Consider the following 21,505-nt stretch of genomic DNA (forward strand, 5'->3'; position numbering starts at 1 on the left):
AGAAATTTAAATACCAGAACAATATCAAGAGAAAGGCTTGTGGAAACGACAGGTAATTTAGCAACAGACATCTGCCATGGTTGAACAAAATCATAGTGTTACATTTGTCTTGGTTTGTCTGTCCTTACCTGCGGTCCACTTCCTGGGTCTCTGAGGACAAGATTTTAGGAAAGGGAAAGCCATGATGAATCGTAGCAGTGCATTCACCAAAATCACAAAAAGAACCTGCCTTTGAAGAAGCTTTTGGAAATTGCAGTCTCCAAAGGATTCCACCATCTAGTTATCGTTCCACACTTTCAGTAAGAATCAGTTTTGTAGTTTTTGACAAACCCGCCAACAAAAAGTGATCAAAACAAATTACTGCGGAAAAAACTTGAGGTTAAAAAAAATGGGTCAAAGAGTGATTTCTGTGATCCTTCTACCATTGACATGGATTCAGCACTATCGTCTCCTGAGCTTTTTTTGTCAAGCACCGCGTCACCAGCCAAGTGGCGGCAAATGATTCCAGCTTTGATACGAAAACTGTGGATTACATTTCAACTTCCAGGTGACAGTTTAATTAAGGATCTACTGGCCGGCTCAGTGTGACAATAGACCTGCATTTCCCTCGCGAAGCGCCAATTTCCAACACAGGGCAACTGGCAAAGGCGCAGATTCACCGCGGAAACCCATTTCATATTCGTGTTCAGGCTGATGGATATTACGAGATGGATGGAGTACAAATGTGCAGACTTGAAATAGAAAGCATTACGTCATCTAAATTTCTTGATGTTTCGGCAGTATGAAGTAACCAAGAACGAGTGGCCAAAAAAGTGGAACCTCAAAAGTACAACACTATTCTCTGATGTTGTTCAACTTCCAATTTGTGCTCATATATTTCTTTTTTGCAATTAAACCACAGCAATTTGTTCCTGAGTCACAAACTGTCGCCGTTAAACTTAATGGATGTTGCAAATGTTTTGTTGCCGATGCTCCACATGTATTTCATCTCTGTTGACCTAACAATAACTTTGACACAAGTGTACAGTCGTAAAGTTGATTGCGAACCTATTCTTAACAAGTGATAGATATTGAGAAGATTCTGTGCCTAAATAGCCAGCAGTTAAAATGAGCCGGTAATGTAGCGGTATACAGTATATCTGAACTCATTGCGCTTTTATGTCAAACACTACAATTAGATGGTCTTAAATGCACAACAGAATATCTAACGAAGTCCTTTGTTGACCAAACTTCGATTTGAAAGAAAGGGGAACTAAAAAATATTCATATGACAATGTTCATATGACAGTTTGGTGTCTAGAAGCTGACTCTACTGTACAACTAAGAAAAAGAGTCATCCGTGAGATGCTTTGAAGTCACATCCTATCCTTTTTTTATTCAGTTTTAGGGAAAAAAACCCCACCTCAGTCATAAAATGGCCAACCGGTCTACAATGTGGCTGGCTCTCTTTTAATTTCCTTGCCCCCAAAACACTTACATCCCCAGCAGGCAGTGAGATATAAGAGTATCCTGAGGCCTGCTCTGACTTTCTGCTGCTCTGGAGAAGTTCCATTGGCCTTGAAAAGGCTGCTTTGAGGCCTTGAGCTCTGACTGACGCACACGGGAAAAGTAGATCAGTGGGCCCCTATGAAATAACAAAGCAATATCCACCATGAGGAACATGTAGAGAAACTTGCAAGCTGGAGGACCTTTTCACTCACTCGCAGAGAGCGACGTGCCTCGGAAGTTTCTGTCTGGAGCTGCTGTTTGGAAGACTTATGTCTCTGAAATATAATAAATAATGCAGTGTTTACAGGGGGAGCATCTCCAGGGTGTTGTAGCAACAATCTGTACAGTACACTGACAGGCCCACATGGCGACACATCGCAATTTGAAATGCAACAATTACTAATCAGGACAATATTGACGTTATTTTTAATTGCTCCCATTATGATGATCATATTCGTCTTCGCAAAGCTCCCATATAATCACTCTGTATGTCAAACATAAGATGTGTTCCGGAGTGCTACGTTTGTTGGGTAGGCTTACACTGGCGAAATCTGTCACTTCCGTACTGGCGCTTTTCATTATTGCCAGCAATTTGAAAAGACCTTTTGAAATATCACCGCTATTGAAATGCAGTGATGGCATTAAGAAAGCCAGAGGAATTCAGCAGGTGTCGACAGTAGTCAGGATAAGTTGAACGGATGCATTGTGGTATGCAAAGTATCTACCTGCTGGGGGGGGGGGGGGGGGGGGCATTTCAAAGATCTGAATTTTTTCTCTCGCCATATCCACTTTATATGACGTCTCTATGAATCATTTCCTGAACACCTCCTGCCACCTCTAAGCGGCACTGCTTCTGAAAGTTCATCTTTTTTTACTTCTCCCAGCTGCCTGCAAAGATCACCGCAAGGCTTTGGAGGTGTCCCAGAACTCGGAAGAGATGGGGCTGATTCTGGGCGTTTGTGTCGGCGGCCTGGTGGTGCTCATTCTCCTGCTGGGTGCTGTTATCGTTGTCATTAAGAAAGGGTAAAGACTGTTGATTTGTTTAAAGCATGCCTCATTATGTGCACCTCCTTCATTGTTTTGTTTTCTTTTGGTCATTATTTATTTATTTGTTTATTTATTTTTGCAAATGGATCAGATCCGTAAGCAATTTTTCTGGAAGGTTATTTTTGGAGAGATTTGTTTTCATTGCTTTCACTCCCATATAATGTATCAAAGGGACCAACAATACTCATCTGCATAACTCATCTCAATATGTGAAGTATTTCATTAACGGCCGATGCAATTCAATTAGCTACTTAATTACAACACACGAGCACAGGACTGAAGCATAAATGAGATGGTAATTGGGAGAGAAAAGGTGTGCTTTTAGAGACTATTAGCCAGTGAACCCTAAGCTCTGCAGTATATTTATCCAGTCATTTTTCTGCAAGCCTCTGATTACTTCTTACAGTGTAACCACTGAAGTCAAACAAAATTCAACATAAACAAATTTTAAAAAATACACTTCAATACGTTTTTATTTATATTCTGCTTTCAAATCTGATGTGGCTGTAGTCGAGAGCTTTCCAGAACATTTAACATAAAATAACAATTAAAAAAAAAAAAAACAACTAACTTCGACCGTTCCGGAGGTAACTGTTGCCTTCATAAAACTTCACTCACCTGCGAGGCAAAGTTTCGCTAATGAAAAGTCAAGTCCAAAATTTCCTTTACAATAATGGGTTCTATGCGGCCCCAGTCGTCTAACCACTGTCTTCTGATGAATATTGCATTTGAGGAATATGAATTAAGTAGCAAAATCTGCCTGTTTTCATCCATCTGAAAGGGTGGACATTTTGCTATTTGCTGTCAACTGAAAATTAAATCACTGTTTCTCGGGGCTCAGGTAAATACCAATCACGACTCGCCTTGCGAATCTCTCATGACCAAACTCAGAACACAGGTGAGCGCTAAAGCAGCTAAAGTAATTTTTAAAAAGTAATCCTTAAGTGCACTGGCAGCCATTGCAGTGAGGGAAAATTTGGCCAAATGTTCTCAAATTTATCTGCATCGACATTCTGTACCATCTGGAGACGAGACATGGCAGAAGAGACACGGAGAGTCCATTACAATAGTCCACCCAGGTGGTGATAAGGGCATGGAGTGCTGACTTGAGAGAATCAGGTTTACTTTTGGCCAGCTAGCTCAAGTGGTAAAAAAGTTTGACTTAACAAGTCTCCCTGATCTAGCTGGCATCTCAAATCAACTTGACACCTGGATTTGAGATAGTCTGCTTGGTCAGAGTCCCCAAGCAACCCAGATCCAACATGGTGTTCTAAGCGGTGCCATCAAAAAACAATCTGTCTGGTTGTCACTGAAACACTTCAAAGCAAGCCTTTCATATTTCAAAATGTTTGACCAATTGGCTGAGAGAATATCCATTGCACTTTTTTATAGGGACATAAATATGGATAACTGCATAAAAGGGGAAGTAAATTCCATATTTCCTAATGAAGAAGGTAACTGGAGGGAAGTAGACAGGGAAAATAAAAGGGGACCTAGAACAGAACCCTATTGGACCGCACACATGAGGGAAACTGGGGAAGAAACAAAGTACCCAGAAAAAGTGAATCATTCAGATGTCCACTGAACTGAATTCTAATACAATATTTTTGCAGAAAATTTGGTTTTGAAAATACAGTGTACCACTTCAGTTACAGTCGACTTTGGAGGTTCCACTGTTTTAATATTTCAATTTCATAGCGCACAAAAGTTAAAAATGGCAATCATATTAAATGGCTGACACAGTTCCTTGACTGGTATTGAATAATGTCCATTTTGAAAGTCTCCACAAATGAGCTCAGACTCCTGTGCGCAGCAACCGTGACGTTTTCCCCTTTAGATAATTGATTACCGAATTTGCTGTGACAGGAAGGCCACGTGGTTTGGTCCTTGAAGCATACCACGGGAGACACACTCTAATGAAGGGAACACACACACGCATTGTGGTGTCAGCACCTGCTCGATATACTGGCACGCATCACATGGTCACCTGCACAGTTGATTTCCTGCTTCTGGTTTACACTGTAATCAATGCATTCTGCTTTCAGCTGACATTGTGTTCATGATACATTTCTTCTTGGGTTTTTTTTCCGTCCTCCTACTCCTCCTCCTCCTTCTCTACTTCCTCCTCCACTCTTGCCAGAAGGAACTACTACTCTTATTATCCGTAAGTGATTATGGTTCTTTTCTTTTCCATTTGTTGTGATCCATCAGACACATGCTTGTGCTCTGGCTGTAAATCACACAGCAGGAAGGCATGGAAAATAATTGAGAAGTTGCTCTTTGTCTCGAACGATGGTGCTTTATCTCTTGTGTTGCCTTATATTCACACGACCTGCTCTCCTCTTCTGTGTTCGTGAATAGGAAACCTGTGAACATGAATAAGACCCCCATTACTTATCGCCAGGAGAAGAGCCACATGGGCTCCATGGAGCGCAGTTTTACCGACCAGAGCACCCTGCAAGAGGATGAGAGGATGGCCCTCTCTTTCATGGATGCACACACATGTGGAACACGAAGTAAGACACTAATTACTTTCAAAAGTTGACTTTCAACATCTCCAGTTGATGAGAGTAGTTACACAAAAGGGCTGTAGTTTCACAATGCAAGTTGAATTCAGTCCAAAGAAGCCAGTGGTGATTTTTGTCATTTCTCTTTGAATTGAGTGCACTGCTTATATTGTCGGTCTGATGACAAGGAAAAGACAAATGTGTTTACTGCAAAGTTGAAGAGTTGTGGGTCAGCTACTCATGGTAGCCAACAGTCATCCACAAGATTTCGTTTTGAGGACATATTGGCCACACCATACCTTGTAATGCTCGCACAAGTTGATCGAGCATACATAGACCGTTTCATGTGTTAACACTTCCGATCCATCAATTATCACTAGCACACGATTTATACCACTACTTTCGCACTTCAAATGTACGTAGTGTAGGTAGGTAGATAGGTAGCTCAGCAGATTTGCTTAGATAGGAAATGTATAAATATAGTTTTGCTTTTTCTATTGATAGACATCTGACCAGAGTACATCATTAAAAATAAATACTGTAAATAAATACCATCTCAACTTTACAGTACAGTCAGTTGTAATCCTCAAATGTTCGAGCATTGATGTAAATTGAATGAACAATGGAAAATAAGATAACCTTTTTTTTCCCACACTGGGGAAATTTGCAATCTACAGCAGGCAAAATTGGGGGGGGGGGGGGTGAATGTTTCAGAAAAGAACTGTACACAGCACAATAAAAGTACAATATAAAATATAGCATTAGCAATAGATTTGGAGAATAAATATAATAAATTAGCAATAGCATAGAAAACACAGCATAAGGTGGCTGTGCTATTTACAATGGTTACAGGTTTTCACGTATAAATGAATAAATAAAGAAAACAGGAGCACCTCCTAACTCTTATTTAATGCGGTGTAATGTAGTTTGTCCAATCGGAGTCGCCCGAGCGGCGCAGGCCCCCAGGCCGATCTGGCAGCCCAAGTACATCTTGTACACTGGCCATCACAGTCCCCACAGAGATCCTATTGAAAACAGGAGAAGTCACTCTCACACATGTATCGGCAATACCATCCTCTCTAAGAAACGCCCCTTAACAAACACACGAGACAGGTGGTGCATGTGTCCGTCAGTCAGCATCAAAACAAGCGTCCATCCGTGACGGAATGACAGACCGTGCGCCAGTGTCTTACTCAAGGACTCTTTGACGTGATCACAACGGCCGGGGACCGAACGCTCAAGTTCAGAGTTGGGAGGCTCTGACTTTACCGCTGAGCTATGCCGCATCCCCCCATTAAGTTTACGACATTGACCTGGCCTTTTGCAGGTGATCCGCGCACTTCGGTGAACGAGGCCAGCAGTCTCCTCGGAGGCTCCCCGAGGCACCCGTGCGGACGCAAGGGCTCTCCCTACCACACGGGACAGCTGCACCCCGCCGTGCGAGTGGCCGACCTGCTCCAGCACATCAACCAGATGAAGACGGCCGAGGGCTATGGCTTTAAACAGGAATATGAGGTGAGCTATTTTATTTTGCTCTCACCCTGAGTGGTAATTCCCTGATGTCACTGTATGTCTGGTGTTGTCAAATGCTAAGCTCTCTGACAAAGAAGGCTTCACGACTAAATTAATCTGTGGAATGTTGATATGTAAATTCTACAGCATGGTTGTAATTTATTCTTTTCTCGCCACCATAAATCAGTCCGATGCAAATGGTGGAAAAATAATTTAGATGACTTCTTTCTTGGTTATGGAACCTTTGAAAAATGTGAATACCATAGTCTGACAGTTTTTTATGCATATTTTCAGCATTTACAGCAGTGTGATGCATCAGTGCACACAAAGCTCGCACAATCAAGATGTACGTGCAGTTGTACCATTAAATAGATTGGCATTGTGCAGCAACTATACAAACACAATCATCGCTCAAGTACCTGAAATTCAGTATAGTTGAATGCATAGAAGGTCACCGTCAATCTATTTTTCTAAATCTCTCTTTTTTTTTTTTTGTATCCTTATAAAGAATGGCATGCATGAATAGTATCAAGAGAATGAGTGAGTGTGTCCTATGAATGGATCGAACATTTCAAGCACATGCCGAACCCTGAACAATAAGCAGGGTCCTCGGAAGAGCATGTATTTTTGCTACACATGAACTCTGTCTTGTAGGACAGAGAAATCATGGACCAGTTCTATATTAGAAAGTGAGTGAAATGTGTCATTCCTTTAATTTGCGACTCCTTTGGATTCTAACAGCATCACATTTGTTTGTTACCATCCTGTGGTACGATGCATCAAGTCCATGGTGCAATCAACACATCCAAAAGAGAGACTACTGGCTTTTTCCACCACAGGAGATTCATGTGTAATTTTCACATCCACCAAAAAAGAAAAAAAGACAAACTGAAACCTATTTGAAACCTATTTGATGGTAATGATGGGTAGAGAGTTTGGGAAACCCATCAGTGGTTCTCTGACATCATCCATGAGCCCTTTGCACAGTCCGCTGAAATTGTTTAATGGTGTTAAAAGGCATCTGGATCACACTCATGTTGAAGGTATGAATTAATCATTCGCGAATGCGTCGACAGACGAACTGGCGTTGCAAGGCAAGACAGATTAGGTTAAACGTTTCAGGAGGCATTCTGAGTTCTGTTACCAGATCGTAAGCAGGCAAATGAGACTGAGCTTTCTTCTGGAAGATTCAGTACATATTACCCAACATTTGTGTACCTGACAAACCTGAGTTTTGATGAAAGACACCCAGTCCGAGGTCATCTGCCACTCTGAATGCTTTTATATAGTCCATTACACTTGTAAGCTCACTTCTCTGGCAAAAATAATTTTCCTGGTAAAATGCGACGTTCATCTTCAGAATATTTTGTCAGTGACTCTGACTTTGAACAAACTTGTCTCACAGTCCAATAACATCCTCTTTGAATGCTTTAGGCATTGTTTTCGCCACACCTGCCAGATCTTTTGAGTTGGCGTAGGTATTTCATTGCTTTCTCAGTATAAACATCCCCAAAATTATCTTCCAAACAATCATTATTTTCAATACCTTTTCATTGGCGTGCTTGCACCACAAACCACAAGCTAGAGCTCGACTCACTGCAGTCAGCTGATCGGTCAAGTCAAGTCAAGTCAACTGTATTTATAGAGCACTTTCAAACAGCCATCGCTGCATACAAAGTGCTGTACATCGAGCAATTTAACATGCACAATAAACAGTAAGACAAATCGGTAATAAAGCCGGTAGAAAGCACCAAACAGAAAAACCAAGAACAAATCTAAGTCATGCTGAGTCGAATGCCAAAGAATACAAGTGAGTTTTGAGGAGGGTTTTGAAGATGGGCAGCGAGGAGGCTTGCCGAATGTTCAGTGGGAGGTCATTCCAGAGAGAGGGACCAGCAACAGAAAAGGCTTGATCCCCTCTGAGCCTCAGTTTAGTTCTTGGTACTTCTAATAATGTCTGGTCCACAGACCTGAGGCGCCGGGCAGGTATGTAGGGGCGGATGAGCTCAGAGAGGTAAGGTGGCGCTAGATTATTCAGAGATTTGAAAACAAATAAGAGGATCTTGAAAATAACTCTAAAATGTATGGGGAGCCAGTGAAGGGATGCCAGAGTAGGAGTTATGTGCTCCCTTTCACGAGTACCAGTCAAGAGGCGAGCAGCAGTATTCTGGACCAGCTGAAGGCGCTTAATGGAGGACTGGCGGACTCCAAAGTAAAGGGCATTGCAGTAATCGAGCCGGGATGTGACAAAGGCATGAATTACTGTCTCAAAGTGTTCATGTGAGAGGAGAGGTTTTATTTTGGCCAGCTGTCTAAGGTGAAAGAAGCTGGATTGAACAACGGCACCAATTTGCCGATCAAGTTTGAAATCACTGTCCAGTTTAAGGCCCAAGTTTGAGACTGTTGACTTAAGATAAGGAGACAGGGGGCCCAAGTCTACAGGATGGGACGTACAAGGGCCACTGGGACCAAACGATATCACCTCTGTCTTATTTTCATTGAATTTCAAGAAATTTTGTGCCATCCAGGTTTTGATTTCTTCCAGACAGGATAGGAGTGGCCTTAATGAGAGGGCGTCTTTCTTGCTCAGTGGGACATAGATCTGGCAGTCATCTGCATAGCAGTGGAAGGGAATACCATGTTTCCTTAAGATGGAACCCAATGGGAGCAGATACAACGAGAACAGCAGAGGCCCCAGTATTGAGCCCTGTGGAACACCACATGACAGGGGAGCAGTGCGTGACTCAGAGCAGCCAAGGCTGACACAAAAGGTTCTCTCAGCTAAATAGGACCTAAACCACTCAAGAGCACTGCCGCCAATGCCCACCAAGTGCTGCAAACGAGTCAGCAGAATACTGTGATCCACTGTATCAAATACTGCAGTTAAGTTAGGTCAGCAGCAGGCACACTTAGAACGGTTTTCAGACGCTGTAATTGACTTACAAACAGTTCAGGTTGAATGCTGCCTGTCACCCTCAGTCACTTTGGATTGGCTTCAGCTTCCCTGTAACCCAGGAAGGCATAAAAAAAATGGAAGGAAATAGAAGATGGATCGAGGGATGTTCCTCTTACAGCAAAAGACTGACAGTGTTCCTTAATAAGCATGCCATTGCTCTGACTATCAAAGCTAATCTGGATCACACAAGCTGGTTCCCTGTGATTATGTAACTCAATTTTTATTCATAAGTGATAGAATTATCTTGGATTTTCATGTACACCTGCAAGATGCCTAATACGATTCAGCACAGGAGCTTTATCAAAATGTCTGGGGAATGTAAATCCATTTTGTCATGTTATGGTAACTTGAACCATCTTGAATTTTCCAAACCAGTATCGGAACCTTATTTTGTGTTAAATCAAAGGTTTAACTTTTCAAATCTGCTTAACTTTTTAAATGACCTTTATGATTGTTTCATACACTCTCACATCTCAAATGATCCCTGTTGTCAGCAGCCAGATCTGGTGAAGTCCCTTGCGCCAGTGGTCCCCAACCCCGGGGCCAGGGTCCAGTACCGGTCCGTGGGTCATTTGATACCAGGCCGAAAGACTCAATAACTTACATCCGTTTTATTCATTTCCGAATCTGAAAAATGTTTTATTTTGAAAAATTATCGGATTCTCTGTTACGTCTGTTTACAGTATGCCACTCTTGATGCAGTTCAAGGCGCGCTCCTCTGTCACGTGATAGGTTATTGCTAAAATGAAACCCAGGAGCTAGCAAAATAAATAAAAAAACAAACGTCTTTGGGAAGGGGAAAAGGCCCAGCCAGGAGACAGAAGAGGAGCCTACGACTTTCAAGAAAAAGAAGACTACATTGAATAGACCGTATCAGGAGTCCTACTTCAAATATGGCTTTATCTCAGCGGGAGATTCCCACGCACCAAGCTCACTCTACATAATAAGCGGTGATGGTGAGTCGTATTTTTCATGCACTTTTTAATTTGCGCCGTATCTTATTTTGAAGGTGCGTTTAAAAGTTACCATAGCGACCAGAGTGTTGCGACTAGATAAGACGTTTCTCGTGTCCTGATTCGTGTTTATTATTATGTTTAGAAAAGACCACATTTTTCATGCAGGTCATATCATATTATTTTGTTGTATTTATCCGGCCTTAAAGGCCGGTCCCTAAAAACATTGTCTGACATTAAATCGGTCCGTGGGGCAAAAAAGATTGGGGACCGCTGCCTTGCGCTATTGTTCTTTGCGTGTAAAAAGAACCAATTTCATCATATTGTCATTGGAGTGAATTGAATTGCATCACTTCAGAAGTAGTTTTTATATTGTTCCAACATGATTCCGTTGGCTAGCTTATAGAATGTCCCTTTGTGATAATGGCCGCCTTCATTCTAGTGTTTCAGGACACATATTGAAGGGCCCTGATCTCTCTACTTTCCTGCAGCGAATCCATTTTTGGCTGACTGGTGAAATCACACCCTGGGGAAAAGTTCACCGCTGTCACCCAAAGCCTCTTGCATTCATTTAAAAAATAGGGGGAAAAAAAGATCCAACATCTTTTGTTTCTGGTTGTAGGTGCCCCCCACCCCACATCCCTCCTCACCCCGACTCCCATCCCCCAAAATAAGCTTGCAGACTCATTAAACTGTCCCTCACGGGAAAGACACGATCCTCTCGCAACAAAATCAATACACACCTCTTTGCTCGAGTATGTGTTTTGATGGAGTGTCTCTCAAACCAGGGAAATTGATGAGGACCATCATATTACACTACCCTAGCGGGTGTAAGCTTTTTATTTCCCCGAGGAATACCTGTGTTCTGTAAAAACAGAAATCAATAATTTACAGTGAGTTGTAAGAAGAGGCTCCTCTTACGCGTGGCACTTGCTGTCCCTGCACTTATTTTCCCGCCACGCAACCTTCGACGTCGACTCCACTACAGTAGACCTTTGCTGAGGAGCTTGAAAGTTTCATTACAGCAGTTGGCCTCTCTGTCTTGAGGTCAGGGAGGATGATGAACTCCCCGAGTGAAAATGCACCTGCAGCAAAGGTTACCACTGACTCACACGCACCACTCCAGTTTGAAAAAAATAAAAATAAAAAATACAACGTGGAACATTTTCAAAGGCAGGATTATGGTGCTCCAACCATACAGCACCGTGGAGCGCATGCAGGTAAAAGTATCCTTAAAAAGTCGAATTCAGGAAACCTGAGAGACTGTATTTGACTGGGGTTCGGCTGCTTTCATCTCATTGTGCTCATTTTAATTGATCCGCTTAACCAACCCACACCACTGATCCCTGCCAGTGAGGCTTTCTAATCAATCTTCCACAGGTTTGTATTGCTTTGCTTTCCTTGAATATTGCTCGACTCCGTCACACGTTCCCTTTTGTTTTTCCTCTCCCGCGCCTCTCTTGGCGTCTGAGGATTGGTGAGAGCAGAGAAACAAAGCGCTCCGAGGTCTGCTATCAAAATTTAAGAGGAGAGGGGTGGGGGAAAAAAACAGTACAGATATACACAGTGTAAAGAGTTTAGGAGGTAAAGGCAAGGAGGGATTCAAAGAGAGGCGGCACATGGAACAAGTGAGGAGGAGGGTGTAATCCTATGGAGGATTTGGCTGGTTCTTGGCTCTCTTGTGGGGAGAACTCCATTGTAATCCCCTGCTCAGCATGCAGACTTTGGCATAGTTTCATCAAATTTCCCCGGTGGCTGAAAACCACAGGGGGTATGCCAGTCTTGAAATATGCATGTGCGTTTGTGTGCAGACATCTGACGGAGCTATTTGTAGAACTAATTTCAGCCCAGACGATGGACCCTCGCAAGGTGTTGAGAGTGACTTGTGAGAGGACAATTTTGGAATTAGCAGGCTTGGTTCTGGCTTTATTTGCAAGTGCAGAGATCCTCCTGTTTTCTTGAACATTTTGCTCGTTCACGTGTCGCAAAAAGCCATGCATGCTAATTATTATGCGGTGAGCAGACAAACACAACATGTGGCCTTCAAAAAGCATTAAAAATGTGTGGGAAGCTTTGAACGTATTGCATGCTTATTGCACATCGTTGTGGAATTTTTTTGTACCGAATGGTCTGTCTTTCAGTTTTCTATGATTGGACAGTCACAGCTTGGAGGAGGGTCCTAACAAAATTCCCAGTGTCTGAAACATGTGAATAGAATAATCAAAACTGGCAGTGGTTTCTTCGAACAAAACGTACATTAGGATAACAATGCTATATTCCTATAGACCAGATGTGTCAAACTCATTTGGGTTGCGGGCCACTTTGGAGTTACCGTATTGGCCCGCATATAAAACGGCCCAGATTATAAAACGACCCCCTCTTTTTCAAGATTCAAGTTTGAAAAAAGACTTTTTGAACACCAAATTAATTTTTATACAGAAAATAATTACAGTACATCTGAAACAAATGATTATAACAATATATTTGAGAGAAAACACATGATATTTTGCCTCATTCAAATCATAATATCTGAACATTTAAATATGTAAACTAAAGTGCAATCACATTCGTAAATGAGTGGCTTCCGGTTTTTGAAATGTAAATTACATCATAACTTCTCCTCAGCTGCCGGTTAACCTGGCCGATCTTCGACCCACTTTTCTCCAGATTGTCGCTGTGTTTCTCCATTTTCTGTTATCTCTTCTATTATTTTCTTCTCTTTTCTTTCTTACCGCTTTTTTTAATTTTTCTTCTTCGTCCTACCGCAATTTTATTTGTATTCTTTGTGACAGGGGTTCGCTTTGGCCTGGGGAGTCAAGTTCAGCATTCGCTTCAATGGTATCTGGCGCCATCTAGCGTCATGAATGGGTATAATGTCTAGACCCCGAATATAAGACGACCCCCACTTTTTCAGTCTTATTTCAATGCAAACAACACTGTCTTATATTCGGGCCAATACGCTACATCTTCCCTCCGAGGGCCGTTACCACAGTGAAACCCAATACATGTTGATGTAATCATCTCATCGTATTATTACTTATCCACAACCAATTGATGGATGACTAGTTTTGTCATAACTCAAGCCAACTATTTGTTCATTATATTAGGTTTAAAGTTTCTTTTTTTCCAGACCATGGTCTTTTTTGATGAAGAGGAAAACTGACCGAGCTGACTCTTTCTGCTGTCACTTCAGCCTTCGTTGAAACTGTCGCTGCTTAAAAACAGCTATTTGTTGGTTCTTTGTTCGATTATTGTTCAAGTGAGTGTAAACAGGGTAATAAAAGGATTGCAAAATGTCAACGTTCTTTATCACATGTCACAATTTGACATTTCGGTATGGACTTTAGCATGGATCATGGAAGTTGACACACATGACTTGCTTTTGTGGGCCACATAAAGTAATGTGGTGGGCCGGATCTGGCCTTGACTTTGACACCTGTGCTATCGACAGATATTTACAGTCCTGCAACTTGTGCAGACTTGACTAGGCTTACCACAGTACAGCTCTTGTCTTCATGATGTTAAAATTATTAAAACAACGTGAATATTAATGGCACGCTCATCAAAGTGCTGCAAACATAACATACTTCATGGGCCGACATGGAAGAGCCTCATAATTCTCTTATTTTCATTTTGTCAGAGCACTCAAGCTTGCCCACTTCAGGCAGGCGCAATGTATTCGTAATTGTCATGTGATGTTGAGAAAACAAGTGAAGTAACAGTCAGTTATACCCCTGACTGCACGGCACTGCACCGCACTATAATGTGGAACCAACGAACGGCGGCTTGTACTGGCGCCACCTTTTCATGAGAATCATAATAAATAAAGGAATCTTTTCACATTATAAAATGAAGTGGGGTTTTTTTTGTAACGGCTTAGAACAAATGTAAGCTCTAGAGTATGTGAAACATCCAAATGTCCAGGATTGAAGAGAAATGAGACGCACTGGTCGCAGCTTTGTTCCATTTCGTTTCATACCGTGCATGCCGCGTCAAACCGTTCCAGAAAAATCCAGTGGTTCTTGAACTAAGCCTCTATTGTGTGTCACAGTTGCGCTGGCTTAAACAAAATGGGCCCTATTTTCATCAGACTGTTTGAGAGGTGAATGGAGCGGCTTCGTAAAGTCTGCATTACATTCAATTTTATTTTCTTTGTTCTCTCCTTAGAGCTTCTTTGATGGCTGGGACTGCACAAAGAAGAAAGACAAAACCAAAGGGAGGCATGATACCTTATTGGGATGTAAGTTAGCAGAGCATAAATCACATTGTGTGTGTTTTTTTTTTTTTAACTTCAATGTGCTTCTGTTCTGTCGTCTTTAACTGTGTCAGATGATCGCCACAGAGTCAAGCTCAACCCTCTCTTGGGAGACCCCAATTCCGACTATATCAACGCCAACTACATTGATGTAAGTTTTATTCTCTCTGACTCTCCCCGTAGTGTTTTTTGACTGGAGATAAAAAGATTGAACCGACAGCGAGGCCCGCGCTCTCTCGCTGTCCTGTAAGCCAATCAGTCAGCTGGCCCACTTTCGCCTGGAAGCTTTCATCCAATCAAACAACCTGCTTAGTTTTGTCACGCTTGTCGACTGCTCCATCATATTACCCGGCCCAGACAAAGTCCGCTATCGTTTTTATTAAAACACGAGAATAAATGCATTGAATAGCGTGGAGAGGAGATGAACCTTGTTTGTGGGAAGCCACTAATCCCTCAAAATGAAATCGACTTGATTGATGTTATCCAATCTCTAGTTGGGCGTGGGCGGGATGGTGTGCTGGAGCTTGAGGATTGGACATCGGGGATGGGTAATGATCCTCTCCATTGTTAACCTTGTGTGTTTTCCACACATGAAGTGCCACGGTAATTCTCGCGTATTATTAATAGGTAAATGGATTTCATGTGTTCTCATCCGTACATGTTCCCAGTCGCAATTGATTCAGAAAGGGCAATTTCACCGAGAAAAAAAGAAAAGCTACTTGTGGGGAACAAAAATCAGGCAGCATTTTCAAAAATCAAGTCGTAGCAAACGGCGAAAAATTGAAGCACATGCTCGTCTCTGCCGCGGATTCGTTACGTCAAGGGAAATGTGGGCAATCTGATATAGATTCTTTGTCTCACTAGATTTATTTTGCACGCACCGCGCTGGGACTCAATATGGTTCTCTGTAAGAAGCTGAGGCAGAATAATTCCCTCGCTACACTATTTTGGATGGTGAAAAGCGGAAACTCGTTTCTGTCAAAGCTTTTCTGAAGAATAGATTTGAAAGCACATTTCTTATAAAGATAAACTTATTACGCATTTAGGTCTCCTTTGATTGGATTAACCTTTTATGACAAATCAAATTAAGTAACAGCAGTATCTTCACACTGTGGGTTTTGTTTCCTGTGGAACGATGGCTGGTAGTGAGAAGCTTTTGAAGAGTTCATTTGAAAGGTACAGCATTCAAATCTTGCCGAATGAGTGCGGTTACTTTTGGACTCTTGGAAGAGGATGCATCGTTCAAGTGAAAGTTATCTGACAAGGCCAACACATCAAAATTAAAAGCATCTATTCTGGGCCACCGCTATTTGATAATCCCCAAGCCCGGCCGTAAATTGTGACCATCCGCAAGTAATTGATATGATGCTAAGGGTGATTAGAATTGCTTTGATCGGTGATGGGCATCTGGCGTACCACACTCCGCGTGTCCCTCACTGATTTATTTTTGTTATGCTGCTGCTGACTAATTTTAAATTGCAATAACAGTGTTCGCCACTACCACCATGCCCAAGATTGCACTTGTGTCTCAGAGAAGACGAGAAAAAGTAGGTCCTGACAAAAAGCAGCACCAAGACCAAATTAGGTCAAGAAAAATGTGGATGTCTGGTACATTAGGAAGCAAATGACAGTACTGTATATGTTGCCGAAATTTCAACGCAAACTTTTCTGCCTTAAAGCCACGATCAGCCATGAAAGTTTTTAACCTAAATTGCCACAACACGTCCAAACTAAAAAGTTCACGAATAACTGATTTTTTTTTTCACAAGAACCATGGATAGTTTTTTTTTGTTGTTGTTGTTGTTGTTGTGCATGAGCAATTACTAAATTTGTGTCCTCTCAAAAAATGGATATAGTCAATGCGTAATAGTGTTACAAAGGCAAAAGGTGGCATGACCAAGTGGCTTTATGGATGGTAATACAGCGGGAATGCACCGGCTTTGCATGACTTCCAAGAAAATCGTGTACTTTCCTGTCCTGTATTGCACTGGGTTCCACAGGTGAATGAGTTGGCCGATTATTTGGGGGATTTTGAATGACATGCAGGACAAACGATACCGGTATATCAAAATCATTGAGTGTGTTGAGTTTTTTTATGAAAAACGGGTGCATAATGAATTGCTGCACTCAATGTTGGCTTGTGGTTTTGTGCCATCTTTGAATGAGATTTTGATGCGAAGAAGCCCTCTGCTCGGGGGCGGGTAATTAATGACAGTTATGGACTTATTTTTGTTTGCTTTAAAGTCTTTGTAGTTGAGGGGTAGATATATTGAGCATTAAAATACAGTACAATAGAGAGAATCACAGACAGGCATGTTTTTTTCCACGAATTATGGGGAATAGGTTCCCAGAAACCGGGAATATGTGAGAAAAGCATTGCTCGCTCTGAGCGAATGCATTGCGTTCAAAACAGAGGTGAGAAGGGGCTAACTGTTTCCCCCCTATTTCTCTCTTTAAAAACATTTAATGCCTGATCCTTTGCTTGCTATGCTGCACTTTGCTTGAAGAAGACGTGCAGAGTTTTGCATACGTTTGACAGCTTGCTGCGCCTGTTGAGGAAGGAAGAGCAGTCGGATGCGCCATGGCTGATGCTATGTTACATTTCATTTCATCTGCAGAGAAAACGAGTCTCGCTTTGGCTCATCAAACCAACCCGGCATCCATGTAATTACATGAACACATTCATGACATCTGTGTATCTACGAAAAAAATGTACTTATGTCTATGTCAGTCACTGTAGTTTCATCTTGGGGAAAATTAATTGGCTTCGTTGTCTGATATGTTATCAACACACGAGCGCAAATTCTATGCAGAAACGAATCTCGCTTTGGTACTGAAAACATTTGAAAAAAAAATTACGTTGTTCCATGACACCACGGCAAATTGTAATTTACACTTTCAAATTTGGTAAATTATCTTTCTTCATGGGTTTGTGTTTTTCTTATCACGTACACTGATATCTTCATTTTGTGTATTGAAAAGTGGCCGGGGGCTTTTATTTACTCACCTGCAAAGGTTTATTTGTGGGATTAGTCAAATTTTGTTGTTGTTGTTGTTGGAGTGATTTCAACACCATGGCCGCCGCTTCCGTACAGTTTTCGTAGATACCATCGACAGATTGGGGTCAAATCTTTTTTGAAAATCAGTCACTACTTCAGCTTGAATGCGATTTCCTTTGAACAAATTTGGAGTTGAAGTATGTCGAGCACCTTTCCACATGCTGGCATGGAACAATTTTTCGTGCTGATTCCTTGTACACTGACAAGTTTATGCAATTCCAAATGAGTAAATATAGTTACAGGAGGTGTCTTATGGCAAAATGTACTGATCATCAACTCTCAGCGGCTCAACCCACATTACTTTTCATGAACACATGCACACACCTTCCCACCTGGCTGTAAAGCAAGCTGTCTACCAAAAAGCTTCTTTCATTAACTAGCATATATGTCTTCTTTTTCTACTCCCCTCCCCATTTCCTCAACCTTGCACCCCTGTAGATTCGGATTAACAGGGAAGTAAGTACTTCACCGCTTGTTCTTCTGCCTGCCATCGCTTGATTTCTCCTTACCCCCCCCCCCCCCCCTCCTTCCTCCTCCCCTCCTCTTACCACACTCCTCTATCCACAAATGCTCAGTGTCTTTCGGGATTGTATTTATGAGACATGAAAAGGACAGAAAACGCATTTAATGATTTGAAATGAACATAAGTAGACGTGTCCGCTCAGCAGCGAGGACCCCGCTGTCTTTGTTAGTCCTCCTAAGTGGCCCAGGAAGGAAGTTCAGTTGCCATGGTGACCGTCTAAGCAGAGGGAGGGGAAGCGTCTGTGCTGATATATTGGCAGGGGCAAGAGGAATTGTGGATAGCAGGCCTGATCATCCATCTCCATTTTCCCAATTTTCCCATTTATCTGAATCTGCTTCCAACTCAGCTCAGCAATTCATCAGCAACAAACACACTCAACGTAGTCGGCTTTGACAGCGATCACAAATATCAAATACAAGTCATTAGTGTTGTTTGCATACTGAATGTCATTGGAACGTTTCGTTTCTTGCGCATTTATTTTCAACCACTTCTCCCAAAACAGAAATTCTCTATACGTTTATCTTCTCACGAGAGCAGCGTTCATGAGTTTTTTTCAGGGAGATGTTTTCAGAAGGCCAAATGTCTGTCTCCTCACAAGGTTAGATAAACAAGACGCTTCTTTTCAGGAGAACGCTTGCTCATTCTCTGTGTCCACGCATTAAACTCCCCCAGGCGATGTTTTGTCGTGTCTATTCCTCTCAAGTCTGTGAAGGTGACTTCATTGTTAATCCATGTTCACTTCATCCCCTACCATATGAAAAAGTCCATCATCAATATACCAAAGGTTGCGCCAGGACTTTGGTATAAAGGATCTAACGATTTTTTTTTTTCTGAACTTGAACATAATGATTTGTGGAATTTATTTAAGATTCTTTTTGAAGACACGCTATTTGTAACACAAGGGGGAAGAATGCACGGAAGAAAAAGGATCATGAGCATATTATCTGTGTTGTAGCCCCTATCGCATTTCAAAACAAAATGCTATTTGTTTGGAAGGGAAGTCCAGTCATGGACAAATGTGTTTCATTAACTTTGCAGCTTCCGTTTTCATGTTGGTGACTGACATTGTTTGTATTTTGCCGCAACTAGATATGTCCCCATCGCAATTTTTTGCACGCAAGTCAGAGTCTTGCATGCATTTGTTTTTACATATCTGCCGATAGCCGAATCTTATTCCAATTCATCGGCAGTACATTATGAAGAAAAGAACAGTGCATCCAAATTGGGGTTTTTTTTCTCAAATAAAGATATCCCAGCACGATAACTTTTTCTATGGCTGTAAATCAGCAGTGGTTCAAATTAGGTAAACTCATAAAATATTCTTGACTTTGGAAATTAAGATTAAAAAGTATATATATACTGTATATATATATATATATATATATATATATATATATATATATATATATATATGCCGACTCATAACACTTTTTATTGTGTGGAAATATTGTTTTTGCAGAATATACTTTTTTTTTAATGTTGATATTAGCAATGTTAGTGAAACACAAAATTGGGAGTTTCTGGAAATTTTGGGGAAAAATTGCCAGGGAAGTGCAACTGGGGAATTTACAAATCTTTAATGAGGACAAATTGAATCTTGAAGTAAATGGTAATTATTCCTGTGTTGCTTTCACACTAAGACAACCCCAATACTGTAGATCTCACCTGGCCTCTGTCCTTGTTTAAAAGTGAACAGAGCAGGCAATTGTCATCTTAACATCAAACAACTATCAAGTCAAGTCCAACTTTATTGTCAAATGCGCTGTATGTGCAACATACAACATAGAAATGTGATCTGAGTGGAAGTAGAGTGCAAGGGGGAAGGAGGAGGGGACATTCTTCAGTAGCCCAAAAGCACGCTGAGTGACCGGACTTTCTCACCAAGATGATGCTGCAAGATGTTTCATGTTGCAGACCGTCCTGTAATTTTGAAGACGTATTTACATTAGTCTCTTCACTTTACGTCCTTTTATTGTTCATTGAAAAGCATCTCTAACCTTCGTCTTGAACTAAAAATGACTTTTCTTTGCTCTTAAATGAAAAAGCTTAAAATGTGGACATATTTCATCTTATTTGTCTGAATTCCTGTGGAAAATTCCAACTTCCACCAGAGAATTCCTGTAATTTCACAACGATGGAATAGTCAGCAGCTTTAATTTTCTTCCTACTTTTACTAAGGATCCAGATATTGCTCCTTTAGTTGGCTCGACTTGAATAAACCTTGCTGAAGCAATCACGTTTTGACAGGTTTATTGACAGGTTTTTTTTTTTTTGTTTGTTTGTTTGTTTGTTTTCATGGTTGGGGTCTTAAGAGAGTGTGGCTCCTCGTAGCGGCAATGAGTGCAAAAACACGAGTCAGCAGTAGGTCACAAAGCAGTAAAACACAACACGGCACTGTCAGGGAGCGGGTGAGATGATGACAGAAAAGGGTGAGACGCACAGCTGTGTGTGAGACAGATGGCTTACTCAGCATGTCATCTCTCTCCTCTCTTTCAGGGCTACCATCGATCCAACCATTTCATCGCCTCTCAGGGTGAGTGTCCTATCCTGTGTGTGTGTGTGTGTGTGTGTGTGTGTGTGTGTGTGTGTGTGTGTGTGTGTGTGTGTGTGTGTGTGTGTGTGTGTGTGTTTGTTTTTATGGTGAGTTGGGGTCTAATAAATTAAGGATTATGTCGCCAGTGAACCCACTCATGCACAGGCAGATTCAAAGGTGTTATTGTGCCTGGATTGTGAAGGTTGCTTAATTAATCATTGAGGAAGCAGATAATTAACGCATTAGTCAGATCTTCCCAGTCTCTGCGGCATTGTGGCTTCTCCATTGTTGTAAAGAGAACCTGTAGTTCATCCACTGTCGTTTCTCATGAACTCTGAGGACTGTGAGCATTCGAAATTTCGCTCCACTGACTCCAAATTCTTAGGAGGCGTGTCATCTCCTTGGCAGCTCCTGTCACCCAGTCACTCAAAGCTCACTCTTTGGTCGAGATGGAACTAGGAAGTAAGAAGAAGAAGGAAAAAAAAAAGGCACTGATAGGCTTTTGTCTCACTCTCTTCTTGTTTTAAAGTTGCTTCTTGCTCCTTTAAACGTCTTTGAAATGATTGATGGCCCTCCAGGCTTTCATCATCATCTACTGTTGTTTTAGCACCCATCACCTCTTTCCACTGCCAAGAATTCTCCTGTATAGCTTTCATAATTGCACATTCTTGT

The 21,505-nt window shown here is 41.6% G+C and overlaps 1 protein-coding gene across 3 annotated transcripts in view; it reads left to right on the forward strand.

Annotated features, from left to right (window-relative positions):
• The window catches only part of ptprub (protein tyrosine phosphatase receptor type Ub), a 176,419-nt gene that overhangs the window by 135,275 nt on the left and 19,639 nt on the right, over positions 1–21,505 (forward strand). The window contains exons 14-21 of one of the 3 annotated variants that reach the window (XM_086113143.1): positions 2,373–2,511; positions 4,676–4,699; positions 4,897–5,051; positions 6,370–6,557; positions 14,631–14,703; positions 14,793–14,869; positions 18,216–18,233; positions 20,797–20,833. In XM_086113143.1, the coding sequence (XP_085969269.1) occupies positions 2,373–2,511; positions 4,676–4,699; positions 4,897–5,051; positions 6,370–6,557; positions 14,631–14,703; positions 14,793–14,869; positions 18,216–18,233; positions 20,797–20,833 (711 nt within the window). The remainder of the gene's footprint in view (positions 1–2,372; positions 2,512–4,675; positions 4,700–4,896; positions 5,052–6,369; positions 6,558–14,630; positions 14,704–14,792; positions 14,870–18,215; positions 18,234–20,796; positions 20,834–21,505) is intronic. The other 2 variants (XM_086113145.1, XM_086113144.1) reach the window with 2 other exon arrangements.

Source organism: Hippocampus guttulatus, chromosome 6 (assembly GCF_054856545.1).
Source record: "Hippocampus guttulatus isolate MCC_2025c chromosome 6, RoL_Hgut_1.0, whole genome shotgun sequence".
NCBI classification, from domain to species: domain Eukaryota; kingdom Metazoa; phylum Chordata; class Actinopteri; order Syngnathiformes; family Syngnathidae; genus Hippocampus; species Hippocampus guttulatus.